General features: G+C 40.9%; 1 protein-coding gene and 1 pseudogene across 1 annotated transcript; one reads left to right on the top strand and one right to left on the bottom strand.

The window, feature by feature from the left end:
* Positions 1-10,579: 10,579 nt before the first annotated feature.
* Positions 10,580-11,678, bottom strand: LOC103224105 (glyceraldehyde-3-phosphate dehydrogenase pseudogene; annotated as a pseudogene).
* A 3,333-nt stretch (positions 11,679-15,011) lies between these two features.
* On the top strand, positions 15,012-15,406 carry LOC119624301 (small ribosomal subunit protein eS28-like). Its single transcript, XM_037998035.2, has one exon. It carries the CDS (start codon positions 15,042-15,044, stop codon positions 15,249-15,251), a length of 210 nt encoding a protein of 69 aa, XP_037853963.1. The 5' UTR covers positions 15,012-15,041; the 3' UTR covers positions 15,252-15,406.
* Positions 15,407-15,540: the final 134 nt, after the last annotated feature.

The following is a 15,540-nucleotide window of genomic DNA, read 5'->3' as shown; positions in this document are numbered from 1 at the left end:
GTATACAGACAATGATGTTAGCTTACTTTGTAAGAGAATGTAGTAGAAACTCTCTTTGAATACATCCACCTGGTGATAACTGTGCTGCTGGACACATGTGTGTAATTTTTAAAGTTGTGTTTGTACTCAGAGGGCAAGATCCAAAATTCTAAGGGAAATGGCAAGAATATTAAGATAATGCCAAAATAGTTTTCTCCATTGCTCAGAAACAGGGAAAAATGAATATCCACAGTAAACTGAAGAGGTGCATAGAAAAATCTCAAAAGGAATCTCTTAACTCCTAGAAATTCTTACATTTGGAATGCAATCTGATACAAAGATAGGCAAAAGACCTGAACAGACACCTTGCCAAAGAAGATGTATAGAATGCAAAAATGCATGTAAAAAGATATTCAACATCATACGTCTTTAGAGAATTGCAAACTAAAATGAAAATGAGATAGCACTGCACACCCATTAGAATGGTGAAAATCCACAACACTGACAACATCAAATGCTAGCAAGAATGTGGAGCATCAAGAATGCTCATCCATTGCTGGTGGGGATGCAAAACGGTACAGACATTTTGTAAGGCAGTTTGACAGTTTCTTATAAAACTAAACATTCTTACCATATGACCCAGCAATCGTGCTTTATTGAATTTACACAAATAAATTGGAAACTTATTTCTTAAAACCTACTTTTAAGTTAGATCTTCTTTATTTTCTTTATTTATTTATTTATTTATTTATTTTTGAGATGGAGGGGTTTTTTTTTGTTTTTTTGTTCTGTTTTGTTTTGTTTTTGTTTTTGTTTTTTGGTTGGTTGGTTTGTTTTGTTTGTTTTTGGTTTTGCTTTTTTTTTTTTTTTTTTTTTTGATGGAGTTTCACTCTTATTGTCCATGATGGAGAGGAATGGCATGATCTTGGCTCACTGAAACCTTTGCTTCCAGGGTTCAAGTGATTATCCTGCCTCAGGCTCCCAAGTAGCTGGGATTACGGACATGCGCCACCATGCCTGGCTAATTTTGTATTTTTATTAGACACGGGGTTTCTCCATTTTGGTCAGGCTGGTCTCGAACTCACGACCTCAGATGATACGCCCACCTCGGCCTCCCAAAGTGCTGTGATTACAGGTGTGAGCCATCATGCCTGGCTGGTTAGATCTTTATAGGGGTTTTATTCATGATTATCAAAACTTGGAAGAAGTCAAATTGTCTTTCGGGAAGTGAATGCATAAACAAACTGTGGTACATCCAGACAATGATATATTATTCAGTGCTAAAGAATAAAAAAGCTATCAAGCCATAAAAAGACATGGAGGAAACTAAATGCAAGAAGCCAAGTAAATGGGCTACGTGCAGTGTGATTCCACCTATATGACATTCTAGAAAAGGCAAAACTTTGGAGACAGTAAAAAGATCAATGGCTGTCAGGGTCAGAGTGCACAGAGGAATGAATAGGTAGAGGATAGAGGATTTTAGGGCAGATGGTACTAAAATGGTGGTGATATGCCATTATACATTTGTCAAAACCCTGAGAATGTAGAAGACCAAGAGTAAACTTTGGACTTTGAGTGATAAAGATGTGTCAATGCAGGTCAATTCATTGTAATAAATGTACCATTCTGGGGGAGGGTGTTGATAGTGGGGGAGGTTATGTATGTTTGGGTGTGGGAGTATATGAGAACTCTCTGCTGTTTCCCTTAATCTTGTTGTGAAGTTAAAACTATTATAGAAAATAAGCCCCATTTTAAAACTTAAATGAGACAATATATGTAAAGCACCTGATATATAGTAAAGGGCTCAATTAATATATTATTAGAGCTCATATGTAGAGCTTTCTAGGTGCAAGAAGTCCCATATGACCTCTTGGTCTGATCTTAACTGATTAGTCTTTAAAATAAAGTTCTAAAGTGGACTTGCTGGGTCAAGTGTGTGAAAGTTTACAATATTTTGTCAGATACTCACTAGAAATTTGCATCAACTTACACTTCCAAAAATAACACGCCTGTTTCCCCACATCTTCACTAACACTTAGTAACTTGAGTTATTTTAATATTTGGTAAACTACTTGTGGCTTTCATACTGGGTTCAATGAAGGGTTCATGTTCTTTGTAACGCAAGAGAAATCCCCACAGAAAAAGGCACCTCACTGGAAGTATGACAATCTACCTTTTTTTTGTTGTTCTTAAACATTAGAATTTCCAGAGCTCTTGCATCAGCATAAAGTTTGATTTCATCTGAAAACTCAACTGGGGAAAGATCTAATTTCAAGTTCCCTTGCAGAGTTGTTGGGAGATTCAGTGCCTTGCAGGTTATTAAACTGAAAACCTCAGTTCTGCCTTGACTGTTGGATGCCTTCAGTTCCTTGCTATATTTTCCCCCTCTCCAGCATGGCAGCTTGCTTCATCAAAGCCAATGAGAAAGTGGAAGTGTAAAAGCAAGAAGGAAGTCACAATACTTTCTAATCTAATCATGGAAGTAACATTTCATCACTTTTGTCCTATTATACTGGCTAAAACAAGTCACTAGTTTCAGCCCACATACAAGGGAATGAATACCAGGGGGTAGAGATCACTGGAGTCACCTTAGAGTCTGGCTACTATACCATCATGGTCAACACCTAGACCACCTGGTTGAATGCCATCTATGTGACCTCCCACTGCCCAAGATAATTGGCAGACAGAGGAATAAGTAGAAGATGGAAATCAGATTTTTCTAAAGCCTATGCCTTCCTCACTTCAAAGGCCTTCTGGGAAAGACAGCAAAGTTGAGCTCATATATACCAAAAGCTCGGGTCCCAGCTCTCCCTGTATGGTGGAGAGAATTGCCCATTCTTTCTTATTTCTAACAACTGGCTCTTTAAGTATACTTCAAATACCTGGGAACCTACTCATATCCATTCTCTGAATGGGAAGAAAATTGCTTCTCCTTGGCAAACATCTTTGGCCTGGGCAAAAGTCCCAGGCTCTCCTTAGTATGGGAAACTCACTTTTTTCATTTTTGTGGTCACTGTTCTCTTCTATATCCTTTTATGTATTCATCCATAGTGCTTTCAAAAGCACTAAGACGTTCAGGGGCGGAGCAAGATGGCCGAATAGGAACAGCTCCAGTCTCCAACTCCCAGCGCGAGCGACACAGAAGACCGGCGATTTCTGCATTTTCAACTGAGGTACTGGGTTCATCTCACTGGGGAGTGCCAGACGATCGGTGCTGGTCAGCTGCTGCAGCCCGACCAGCGAGAGCTGAAGCAGGGCGAGGCATTGCCTCACCTGGAAAGCGCAAGGGGGAAGGGAATCCCTTTTCCTAGCCAGGGGAACTGAGACACACAACACCTGGAAAATCGGGTAACTCCCACCCCAATACTGCGCTTTAAGCAGACAGGCACACCAGGAGATCATATCCCACACCTGGCCGGGAGGGTCCCACACCCACGGAGCCTCCCTCATTGCTAGCACAGCAGTCCGTGATCTACCGGCAAGGCAGCAGCGAGGCTGGGGGAGGGGCGCCCGCCATTGCTGAGGCTTAAGTAGGTAAACAAAGCTGCTGGGAAGCTCGAACTGGGTGGAGCTCACAGCAGATCAAGGAAACCTGCCTGTCTCTGTAGACTCCACCTCTGGGGACAGGGCACAGTAAATAATAACAAATGCAGCAGCTCTGCAGACGCAAACGACTCTGTCTGACAGCTTTGAAGAGAGCAGTGGATCTCCCAACACGGAGGTTGAGATCTGAGAAGGGACAGACTCCCTGCTCAAGTGGGTCCCTGACCCCTGAGTAGCCTAACTGGGAGACATCCCCCACTAGGGGCAGTCTGACACCCCACACCTCACAGGGTGGAGTACACCCCTGAGAGGAAGATTCCAAAGCAAGAATCAGACAGGTACACTCGCTGTTCAGAAATATTCTATCTTCTGCAGCCTCTGCTGCTGATACCCAGGCAAACAGGGTCTGGAGTGGACCTCAAGCAATCTCCTACAGCTACAACCTACAGCTGAGGATCCTGACTGTTAGAAGGAAAGCTATCAAACAGGAAGGACACCTACACCAAAACCCCATCAGTACATCACCATCATCAAAGACCAGAGGCAGATAAAACCACAAAGATGGGGAAAAAGCAGGGCAGAAAAGCTGGAAATTCAAAAAATAAGAGCGCATCTCCCCTGGCAAAGGAGCGCAGCTCATCGCCAGCAACGGATCAAAGCTGGACGGAGAATGACTTCGACAAGATGAGAGAAGAAGGCTTCAGTCCATCAAATTTCTCAGAGCTAAAGGAGGAATTACGTACCCAGCGCAAAGAAACTAAAAATCTTGAAAAAAAAGTGGAAGAATTGATGGCTAGAGTAATTAATGCAGAGAAGCTCACAAACGAAATGAAAGAGACGAAAACCATGGCACGAGAAATACGTGACAAATGCACAAGCTTCAGTAACCGTCTCGATCAACTGGAAGAAAGAATGTCAGCGATGGAGGATCAAATGAATGAAATGAAGCGAGAAGAGAAACCAAAAGAAAAAAGAAGAAAAAGAAATGAACAAAGCCTGCAAGAAGTATGGGATTATGTAAAAAGACCAAATCTACGTCTGATTGGGGTGCCTGAAAGTGAGGGGGAAAATGGAACCAAGTTGGAAAACACTCTTCAGGATATCATCCAGGAGAACTTCCCCAACCTAGTAGGGCAGGCCAACATTCAAATCCAGGAAATACAGAGAACGCCACAAAGATACTCCTCGAGAAGAGCAACTCCAAGACACATAATTGCCAGATTCACCAAAGTTGAAATGAAGGAAAAAATCTTAAGGGCAGCCATAGAGAAAGGTCGGGTTACCCACAAAGGGAAGCCCATCAGACTAACAGCAGATCTCTCGGCAGAAACTCTTCAAGCCAGAAGAGAGTGGGGGCCAATATTCAACATTCTTCAAGAAAAGAATTTTAAACCCAGAATTTTATATCCAGCCAAACTAAGTTTCATAAGTGAAGGAGAAATAAAATCCTTTACAGATAAGCAAATGCTTAGGGATTTTGTCACCACTAGGCCTGCCTTACAAGAGACCCTGAAGGAAGCACTAAACATGGAAAGGAACAACCGGTACCAGCCATTGCAAAAACATGCCAAAATGTAAAGACCATCAAGGCTAGGAAGAAACTGCATCAACTAACGAGCAAAATAACCAGTTAATATCATAATGGCAGGATCAAGTTCACACATAACAATCTTAACCTTAAATGTAAATGGACTAAATGCTCCAATTAAAAGACACAGACTGGCAAACTGGATAAAGAGTCAAGACCCATCAGTCTGCTGTATTCAGGAGACCCACCTCACATGCAGAGACATACATAGGCTCAAAATAAAGGGATGGAGGAAGATTTACCAAGCAAATGGAGAACACAAAAAAGCGGGGGTTGCAATACTAGTCTCTGATAAAACAGACTTTAAACCATCAAAGATCAAAAGAGACAAAGAAGGCCATTACATAATGGTAAAGGGATCAATTCAACAGGAAGAGCTAACTATCCTAAATATATATGCACCCAATACAGGAGCACCCAGATTCATAAAGCAAGTCCTTAGAGACTTACAAAGAGACTTAGACTCCCATACAATAATAATGGGAGACTTCAACACTCCACTGTCAACATTAGACAGATCAACGAGACAGAAAGTTAACAAGGATATCCAGGAATTGAACTCATCTCTGCAGCAAGCAGACCTAATAGACATCTATAGAACTCTCCACCCCAAATCAACAGAATATACATTCTTCTCAGCACCACATCGTACTTACTCCAAAATTGACCACGTAATCGGAAGTAAAGCACTCCTCAGCAAATGTACAAGAACAGAAATTATAACAAACTGTCTCTCAGACCACAGTGCAATCAAATTAGAACTCAGGACTAAGAAACTCAATCAAAACCGCTCAACTACATGGAAACTGAACAACCTGCTCCTGAATGACTACTGGGTACATAACGAAATGAAGGCAGAAATAAAGATGTTCTTTGAAACCAATGAGAACAAAGATACAACATACCAGAATCTCTGGGACACATTTAAAGCAGTGTGTAGAGGGAAATTTATAGCACTAAATGCCCACAAGAGAAAGCAGGAAAGATCTAAAATTGACACTCTAACATCGCAATTAAAAGAACTAGAGAAGCAAGAGCAAACACATTCGAAAGCTAGCAGAAGGCAAGAAATAACTAAGATCAGAACAGAACTGAAGGAGATAGAGACACAAAAAACCCTCCAAAAAATCAATGAATCCAGGAGTTGGTTTTTTGAAAAGATCAACAAAATTGACAGACCACTAGCAAGACTAATAAAGAAGAAAAGAGAGAAGAATCAAATCAACGCAATTAAAAATGATAAAGGGGATATCACCACCGACCCCACAGAAATACAAACTACCATCAGAGAATACTATAAACACCTCTACACAAATAAACTGGAAAATCTAGAAGAAATGGATAATTTCCTGGACACTTACACTCTTCCAAGACTAAACCAGGAAGAAGTTGAATCCCTGAATAGACCAATAGTAGGCTCTGAAATTGAGGCAATAATTAATAGCCTACCAACCAAAAAAAGTCCAGGACCAGATGGATTCACAGCTGAATTCTACCAGAGGTACAAGGAGGAGCTGGTACCATTCCTTCTGAAACTATTCCAATCAATAGAAAAAGAGGGAATCCTCCCTAACTCATTTTATGAGGCCAACATCATCCTGATACCAAAGCCTGGCAGAGACACAACAAAAAAAGAGAATTTTAGACCAATATCCCTGATGAACATCGATGCAAAAATCCTCAATAAAATACTGGCAAACCGGATTCAGCAGCACATCAAAAAGCTTATCCACCATGATCAAGTGGGCTTCATCCCTGGGATGCAAGGCTGGTTCAACATTCGCAAATCAATAAACATAATCCAGCATATAAACAGAACCAAAGACAAGAACCACATCATTATCTCAATAGATGCAGAAAAGGCTTTTGACAAAATTCAACAGCCCTTCATGCTAAAAACGCTCAATAAATTCGGTATTGATGGAACGTACCTCAAAATAATAAGAGCTATTTATGACAAACCCACAGCCAATATCATACTGAATGGGCAAAAACTGGAAAAATTCCCTTTGAAAACTGGCACAAGACAGGGATGCCCTCTCTCACCACTCCTATTCAACATAGTGTTGGAAGTTCTGGCTAGGGCAATCAGGCAAGAGAAAGAAATCAAGGGGATTCAGTTAGGAAAAGAAGAAGTCAAATTGTCCCTGTTTGCAGACGACATGATTGTATATTTAGAAAACCCCATTGTCTCAGCCCAAAATCTCCTTAAGCTGATAAGCAACTTCAGCAAAGTCTCAGGATACAAAATTAATGTGCAAAAATCACAAGCATTCTTATACACCAGTGACAGTCAAACAGAGAGCCAAATCAGGAATGAACTTCCATTCACAATTGCTTCAAAGAGAATAAAATACCTAGGAATCCAACTTACAAGGGATGTAAAGGACCTCTTCAAGGAGAACTACAAACCACTGCTCAGTGAAATCAAAGAGGACACAAACAAATGGAAGAACATACCATGCTCATGGATAGGAAGAACCAATATCGTGAAAATGGCCATACTGCCCAAGGTAATTTATAGATTCAATGCCATCCCCATCAAGCTACCAATAACTTTCTTCACAGAATTGGAAAAAACTGCTTTAAAGTTCATATGGAACCAAAAAAGAGCCCGCATCTCCAAGACAATCCTAAGTCAAAAGAACAAAGCTGGAGGCATCACACTACCTGACTTCAAACTATACTACAAGGCTACAGTAACCAAAACAGCATGGTACTGGTACCAAAACAGAGATATAGACCAATGGAACAGAACAGAGTCCTCAGAAATAATACCACACATCTACAGCCATCTGATCTTTGACAAACCTGAGAGAAACAAGAAATGGGGAAAGGATTCCCTATTTAATAAATGGTGCTGGGAAAACTGGCTAGCCATAAGTAGAAAGCTGAAACTGGATCCTTTCCTTACTCCTTATACGAAAATTAATTCAAGATGGATTAGAGACTTAAATGTTAGACCTAATACCATAAAAATCCTAGAGGAAAACCTAGGTAGTACCATTCAGGACATAGGCATGGGCAAAGACTTCATGTCTAAAACACCAAAAGCAACGGCAGCAAAAGCCAAAATTGACAAATGGGATCTCATCAAACTAAAGAGCTTCTGCACAGCAAAAGAAACTACCATCAGAGTGAACAGGCAACCTACAGAATGGGAGAAAATTTTTGCAATCTACTCATCTGACAAAGGGCTAATATCCAGAACCTACAAAGAACTCAAACAAATTTACAAGAAAAAAACAAACAACCCCATCCAAAAGTGGGCAAAGGATATGAACAGACATTTCTCAAAAGAAGACATTCATACAGCCAACAGACACATGAAAAAATGCTCATCATCACTGGCTATCAGAGAAATGCAAATCAAAACCACAATGAGATACCATCTCACACCAGTTAGAATGGCAATCATTAAAAAGTCAGGAAACAACAGGTGCTGGAGAGGATGTGGAGAAATAGGAACACTTTTACACTGTTGGTGGGATTGTAAACTAGTTCAACCATTATGGAAAACAGTATGGCGATTCCTCAAGGATCTAGAACTAGATGTACCATATGACCCAGCCATCCCATTACTGGATATATACCCAAAGGATTATAAATTATGCTGCTATAAGGACACATGCACACGTATGTTTATTGCAGCACTATTCACAATAGCAAAGACTTGGAATCAACCCAAATGTCCATCAGTGACAGATTGGATTAAGAAAATGTGGCACATATACACCATGGAATACTATGCAGCCATAAAAAAGGATGAGTTTGTGTCCTTTGTAGGGACATGGATGCAGCTGGAAACCATCATTCTTAGCGAACTATCACAAGAACAGAAAACCAAACACCGCATGTTCTCACTCGTAGGTGGGAACTGAACAATGAGATCACTTGGACTCGGGAAGGGGAACATCACACACCGGGGCCTATCATGGGGAGGGGGGAGGGGGGAGGGATTGCATTGGGAGTTATACCTGATGTAAATGACGAGTTGATGGGTGCAGCACACCAACATGGCACAAGTATACATATGTAGCAAACCTGCACGTTGTGCACATGTACCCTACAACTTGAAGTTTAATAATAATAAATTAATTTTAAAAAAAAATAGAAAAAAAAAAAAGGCACTAAGACGTTCTAGAGTCCTTGATTGTTCACTCATCCTTCCATTCCTTTGTTCAATAAACATGTATTAAGTTCCCATTATGTCAGATGTGCAAATTCTTATGGTAATAAAAAGATGTAAGAGACATAGTCAGTTTATTTAGTCAAACACTCAACAATATTTGAACATCTGCTCTGTACAAGGTGCTAAAGATCAATAAAGGAGTAGTGCAGTTTAAGACAACACAACAAAAACAAACTCTTGACTCCACTGGCTGTAACACCTTTTTACTGAGATCTTCGTGGCACAACTTCTTGAACAAGTGTTGTTTTTAATAGTCACTCTCTTCACATTTTTCTTCTATTCCTCAACACACAAAAGAAACGTGGGTTGGACTTTGCAGTTGAACTTTCAATGTGTGGAAATTGCTCTTACCAAATTACTTACGATGTTGCCAAAACCAATGATCAATTCTCTTCCTATTGCATTCATGCATCAGCAGCATCCACCATAGTGGACCACGTTCTTCTTGAAATACTTTCTTCACTTGACTTTTACAATGCCATCACCTCCTAATTTTCCTTCTACCTGCCACCAACTCATACTCAGTATCTTTAGCTGGCCCCTCCTCCTCTGTTCAACCTTTGAATGTTGATATGTCTATTCCAGGATTCAGTCTAGAAACTTTTCCTTTTATCCCTGAATATTCTTACACTAGCTTATTTCATCTAGTCCTGGGATTTTAAAAATTATTTTATGCTACTCATGTCCAAGCTGACCTCTCTAAGACTATTGCACAAGGGGTATAATTATTCTAAAGTAACCCAGAAGTTTAATAAGCTGGCCAAGAAGAGGGATTTTCTTTTTCCCAGCATGAGGGACTCTACTTAGTATAGGTCTCTGTAGAATGGGTGGCTTCCTCCCCTAAGAAAAGGAAAACCCTTTGCACGAGCCCCCAAAACTCTAGGTTCTAGGCAGCTGATTTTCCCAGATAATGTTGTGAACAGCTGGCATCTAAATCTAGACTGTTTCACACCAAAAGACTGTGTGTTCCTTCATTGATAAAGCTGTGTCCTTGTGCTAACATGATAAAAAATTATAGTAAGGGAAACTAGTCTTCCTACACTGAAATGCAGACTCACATTGTGAGCCCAGATATTTCCTGACCATTTATGCATCAGTGTAAGATACAAGGATGGGGAAATCATGCCATCTATTCTTTTGCTGATTAATAATCTTTGTGAGTTGTCCTAATATGGCATTTTTTTTTTTTTGGGGAGCTGAACGCAGAAGAATGTATTGATGGTACACAGCAAGGTGGGGCTCCCTAGGCCTCTCCCTCTTCAGAGGGTCTGCATGGAAACTGTGAGGAGGGGAGATTCTCATTGTGGTGTGGGACTGAGTGTGGCAGGGACTCCCCAGCAGCTGAGGGCCTCTGTTTTCCTCTCATGCTCTTGCTCAGGCTGGTGGTCCAGGGATCTTACTCTTTGAAGGCCATGTGGGCAATGAGGTCGACCACCCTTTTGCTATAGCCAAATTCATTGTCATACCAGAAAATAAGCTTGAGAAAGTGGTCATTGAGCGCAATACCAGTCCCAGGATCGAAGATGGAGGAGTGGGGGTCACAGTTAAAGTCAGAGGAGACAACCTGGTTCTCAGTGTAGCCCAGGATGCCCTTGAAGGGGCCCTCCGATGCTGCTTCAACACTTTCTTGATGTCATCATATGTGGCAGGATTTACACATGGCAGGTCAGGTCCACAACCACCATGTTGGCAGTGGGGACACGAAAGGCCATGCCAGTAAGCCTCCTGTTCAGCTCAGGGATGACATTTCCCATAGCCTTGACAGTGCCAGGAGATGCAGGGATGACATTCTGCAGAGCCCCGTGACTGTCATGGCACAGTTTCCTGGATGGGCTATCTGGGTGGCAGTGATGATGTGGACCATGGCCTTAAGTCCTTCCACGACACCAAAGTTGCCATGGATGACCTTGTCCAGGGGTGCTAAGCAGTTAGTGGTACAGGTGGCATTGCTGATGATCTTGAGGCTGTTGTCATACCTCTCACGGTTCATGCACATCACAGATATGGGGGCGTCAGCAGATGGGCAGAGATAACGACCCTTTTGGATCCCTCCTGCAAGTGCACCACAGCCTTCTCTATGGTGATGAAGATGCCGGTAGACTCTATGATGTACTCAAGGCCAGCACCAGCCTATTTGACTTTGGTGGGATCTAGCTTTGGGAAGATGGTGGTGAAATTTGTATTCATGACAAGCTTCCCATTTTCAGACTTGATGGTGCCATAGAAATTGCCATGGGTGGAATCATACTGGAACATGTAGCCCATGTAGTTTAGGTCAATGAAGGGGTCGTTGATGGCAACGGTATCCACTTTAACAGAGTTAAAAGCAGCCCTGGAGACCAGGCACCCAATACAGCCAAACCCATTGACTCCAGGCTTCACCTTCACTGTGGTGTCTCAGGGATGCGGCTGGCGCTGCACAAGAAAATGTGGCTGTCTGTCGAATGGGAGAAGCAGAGAGCTACAGCTTATTATTTAACCCATAATTATTTAACCCATAATTATTTAACCCATAATTATCATATTGAGAAATTCTTTGTGAACCCTGATGCCAATAGGTGTTGAGTCAGATGGGCATCACTTGACATAGCATGCTGACCTTCCCTGAGCATGTGGACAATTCAGGTGTCTCAGTGTTACTTGTTTAAAAGACTATCATTTTGCCCCATTGAATTTACTTTTGTGAAAATCAGTTGGTCCTATGATTTTGGCCATTAACTAACACATAAGCAATAATTTCCTCAAAATGGATTATAGGCCTAAATTTAAAGGCCAAACTATATACGTCTTAGGAGAAAACATAGATTAACATACTCAGAAACTTGAGTTAGGCAAAATCCCAATGTTTCCTGGTAGAAGAAAAAAGTTGAAATATGAGTCATGATCAAAACTAAAAATGTTTGCATTTTTAAAGACATCAATAAGATAATGGAAATATAACTCAGAGACTGAGAAAAAAAATTCGAATCATACATACATTTGCTAAAAGATTTGCATCCAAAATATAAAATACACTGACAATTAAATAGCAAAAAGACAAATAAACCAATTTTAAATTGGGCGAAATATTTGAATAGCCACTGAACCAAAAAGGTACGGGTATAGCTAACAAAGCACATGAAAAGATGGTCAGCATCATTGAAATGCAAATCAAAACTACAATGAGACACCACTTCTTACCTACTAGAATGCTATAATAAAAATGAAGGACACTAACAATTGAGGAAGTGAAATAACAATGATGTGGAAAAACTGAAATACTCATGCATTGTTGATGGGCTATGCAGCCATGCTGGAAACCAGTTTGGCAGTTTCTTAAAATGTTGACGATACATTTACCATATGACCTAGCACTTTCACTCATAGCTGTCTACCCCAAAGGAAAAAACCTATGTCCACACAACACATGAATGTGAACATTCATAGCAGCTTTATCCATAATAGTCCATAGAGTGGAAACACAGCAAATATCTATCAACTGATGGAAGAATTAAAAAATGGGAGTGATCCATACAATTTAATAGAATTTAGCACCTAAAAAAATTAAATATTGATACATGCTACAACATAGACGACAAAAGCATATTAAGCTAAGTGAAAGAAGACAGATACAAAAAAACCACAGGTTGTATGATTCTGTTTTTATAACATCCAGAAAAGACAACTCTGTAGAGTCAGTAAGTCAATTAGGTGTTGCCTGGAGTTGGGGAGTGGGAATAAGTGGTGGTATTGATGAGCATGAGGGATTTCTTAGGAATTATAGAAATGTTCCAAAACAAGATTGTGATGATGGTCACACAAGTCTAAAATTTTACTAAACATAATTGAACTGTACACTTAAAACAGGTGAATGTTATGATATGTCAATTACACCTCAGTAAAGCTGTTTAAAAACAAAAGAATATTAGCGGTGTGGCCTTACTGGCCCCTAATCAGTCTTGCTCTTTGTTTTATTTCTTGCTTCCTTTAGTGCTTACACTTATCAGTTCCACTCAGAGACTCCAAGAGACGCTGGCTGAAATCTACCAGACTCCAGAACTCTCAACAGCTGAGGGAATGAGTGACCCTCTCCTGAAGGCAATGGGGATTCTTAAGGTGCACTCCAGCATCTGCTATAGGAGGTACACGCACGTGATGCGCCTGAGTGGTTTCGGGTAGTGCTCCACACATCTCAGCAAGACCCAGGGCCTGCAGCTAGTTCTGATAGCTTCAGAGAACAAGCTGCTGCATCCTGGGTCACAGGGCCAAGTGCGTTTGAAGCATTGATAGTCAGATCCCAAGTAGAAGGTGAGTCTACAACACAGGATGAGGTAAAGACCCAGAGTGGGGTTTCAGACCAAATTATTTCTGGAGTATTACTTCCAACAATTGCAGAAAGCATTCTGTTAAGTGTTTATGGTATGTTCACCAACATACACCATATGCTGCACCATAAAACAAGTCTCAGTATATATCCAAAGATCAAAATCATACAGAGTATATGCTCTGGCCACAATAGTATTTAATTATAAAGGCATAACAATAAGATATCTAGAAAATCCACAACTTTAGAAAACAGGCAACATGCTTCTGATGAACACTTGGGTCAAAGAAGAAATCACAAGGAAATATTTTAAACATCATTAACTGAATGATGATAATCCAGCTTTAAAAGGTTGGATACAGCTAACATAATGTTTACAGAGAAATTTACAACTTTAAATGTCTGTAGTGGAAATGAACAAAGGAGTAAAGTTAATTATCTATGATTTTATCATAAGAATCCTGAAAAAGAAGAGTAAAATAAACCCAAAGTTAATAAATGTAAGTCAATAAAAAAATCATGAAAATCATGAAATAGGAAAATGAACAAACAACAGAGACAATCAATGGTCAATTTTTCTGTACTCCATGCACAAGAGCTATGAGGTAGATTCAGGGAAGGGCAGAAAGATAATAGAGAGCAGATAGAAAATCTTTCTGGAGTGAAGGAAATGATCCATATCTTCTTTTGGGTGGTACTTAAATGGGCATATATGACTGTCAAGGTTCACTGACACTGAACACTTGAGATCTGGGCATTGTAATGCATATAAATTACCTCTTGATTTTTTAAAATAGAAGAAAGTGTCTTGGGGAGCTTAATAATGGAGATATTTGGGCAGTTCTGGGGCATAGGCTTCAAAAGCACTTACAGCATCTTCAGTTCAGGAATTTGCTGAGAATTGTTTTGCAGGCAAAAATATGGGATAAGTTCTAAAAGTCATTGTGGCATACAACTAAAAATCCCTACTCTTGTGGTACAGGCCATATCATTAAGTAGTTATCACTAGAGAGCTTTCCTTCAATGATGTTCTTCATCTAGGAACCCAGAGCTCTCCAGGGGAAAATGGCAATTGAAGTTTTGGATATACTGAGTTCGAAAGAAAGTCATCTCCATGAAGCTTAGTGATCGGAGCTGTCACCATTGCAAATTTCTAAATTTTGCAAGATAGCAGCAACATTTCAAATGATACTCTGACAGAGGAGATAATGGGCTAACGTAGATTTCCCTCCAGATGTATTTATTGTACAAGAATAAAATTCACATTTCACTGGGAGATTTCTCCCAGTCTAGATTAAGATCACAGGTTGCAGATCCCAGACAGCTGGTATCAACTGGCCAGTGTCCTGTTAAGGCTAAACCCACTCTTTATCATACTGCAGCATTAAGATTGGATTTCTCGTCTCTCTCCGCCAGACCGCCGCCGCGCCGCCATCATGGACACCAGCCGTGTGCAGCCTATCAAGCTCGCCAGGGTCACTAAGGTCCTGGGCAGGACCGGCTCTCAGGGACAGTGCACGCAGGTGCGCGTGGAATTCATGGACGACACGAGCCGCTCCATCATCCGCAATGTAAAAGGCCCCGTGCGCGAGGGCGACGTGCTCACCCTGTTGGAGTCAGAGCGAGAAGCCCGGAGGTTGCACTGAGCTTGCCTGCTAGCTGGGTCTTGGATGTTGGGTTCCACCACTTGGCCGATGGGATTGGTGTGTCACAATCTGCTCCTTTATTTTTTGCCCGCCACGCGGAATTGAGATGCTCCTTTAAATAAAGCGTTTGTGTTTCAAGTTAAAAAAAAAAAAAAAAGATTGGATTTCTCCTACTGTTCCTGGGAAGAACTAGATATAGCCTAAAGGTCAGTATTCTTCTGAGATAAGGGATCCTGCAGGAGGAGAGAGCAATGAGAGTGTGGCCAGAGTACAAACTGATACGACCTGG

The sequence above is a fragment of the Chlorocebus sabaeus genome, chromosome 20 (genome assembly GCF_047675955.1).
Source record: "Chlorocebus sabaeus isolate Y175 chromosome 20, mChlSab1.0.hap1, whole genome shotgun sequence".
NCBI classification, from domain to species: Eukaryota; Metazoa; Chordata; class Mammalia; order Primates; family Cercopithecidae; genus Chlorocebus; species Chlorocebus sabaeus.
The sequence above is the reverse complement of the archived record's forward strand: the minus strand, read 5'-3'. Positions and strand labels throughout refer to the sequence as shown.

What these genes read in the sequence shown, in the direction of transcription:
- LOC119624301 (XM_037998035.2), top strand. Translation starts at nt 15,042, where the DNA reads ATGGACACCAGCCGTGTGCAGCCTATCAAGCTCGCCAGGGTCACTAAG.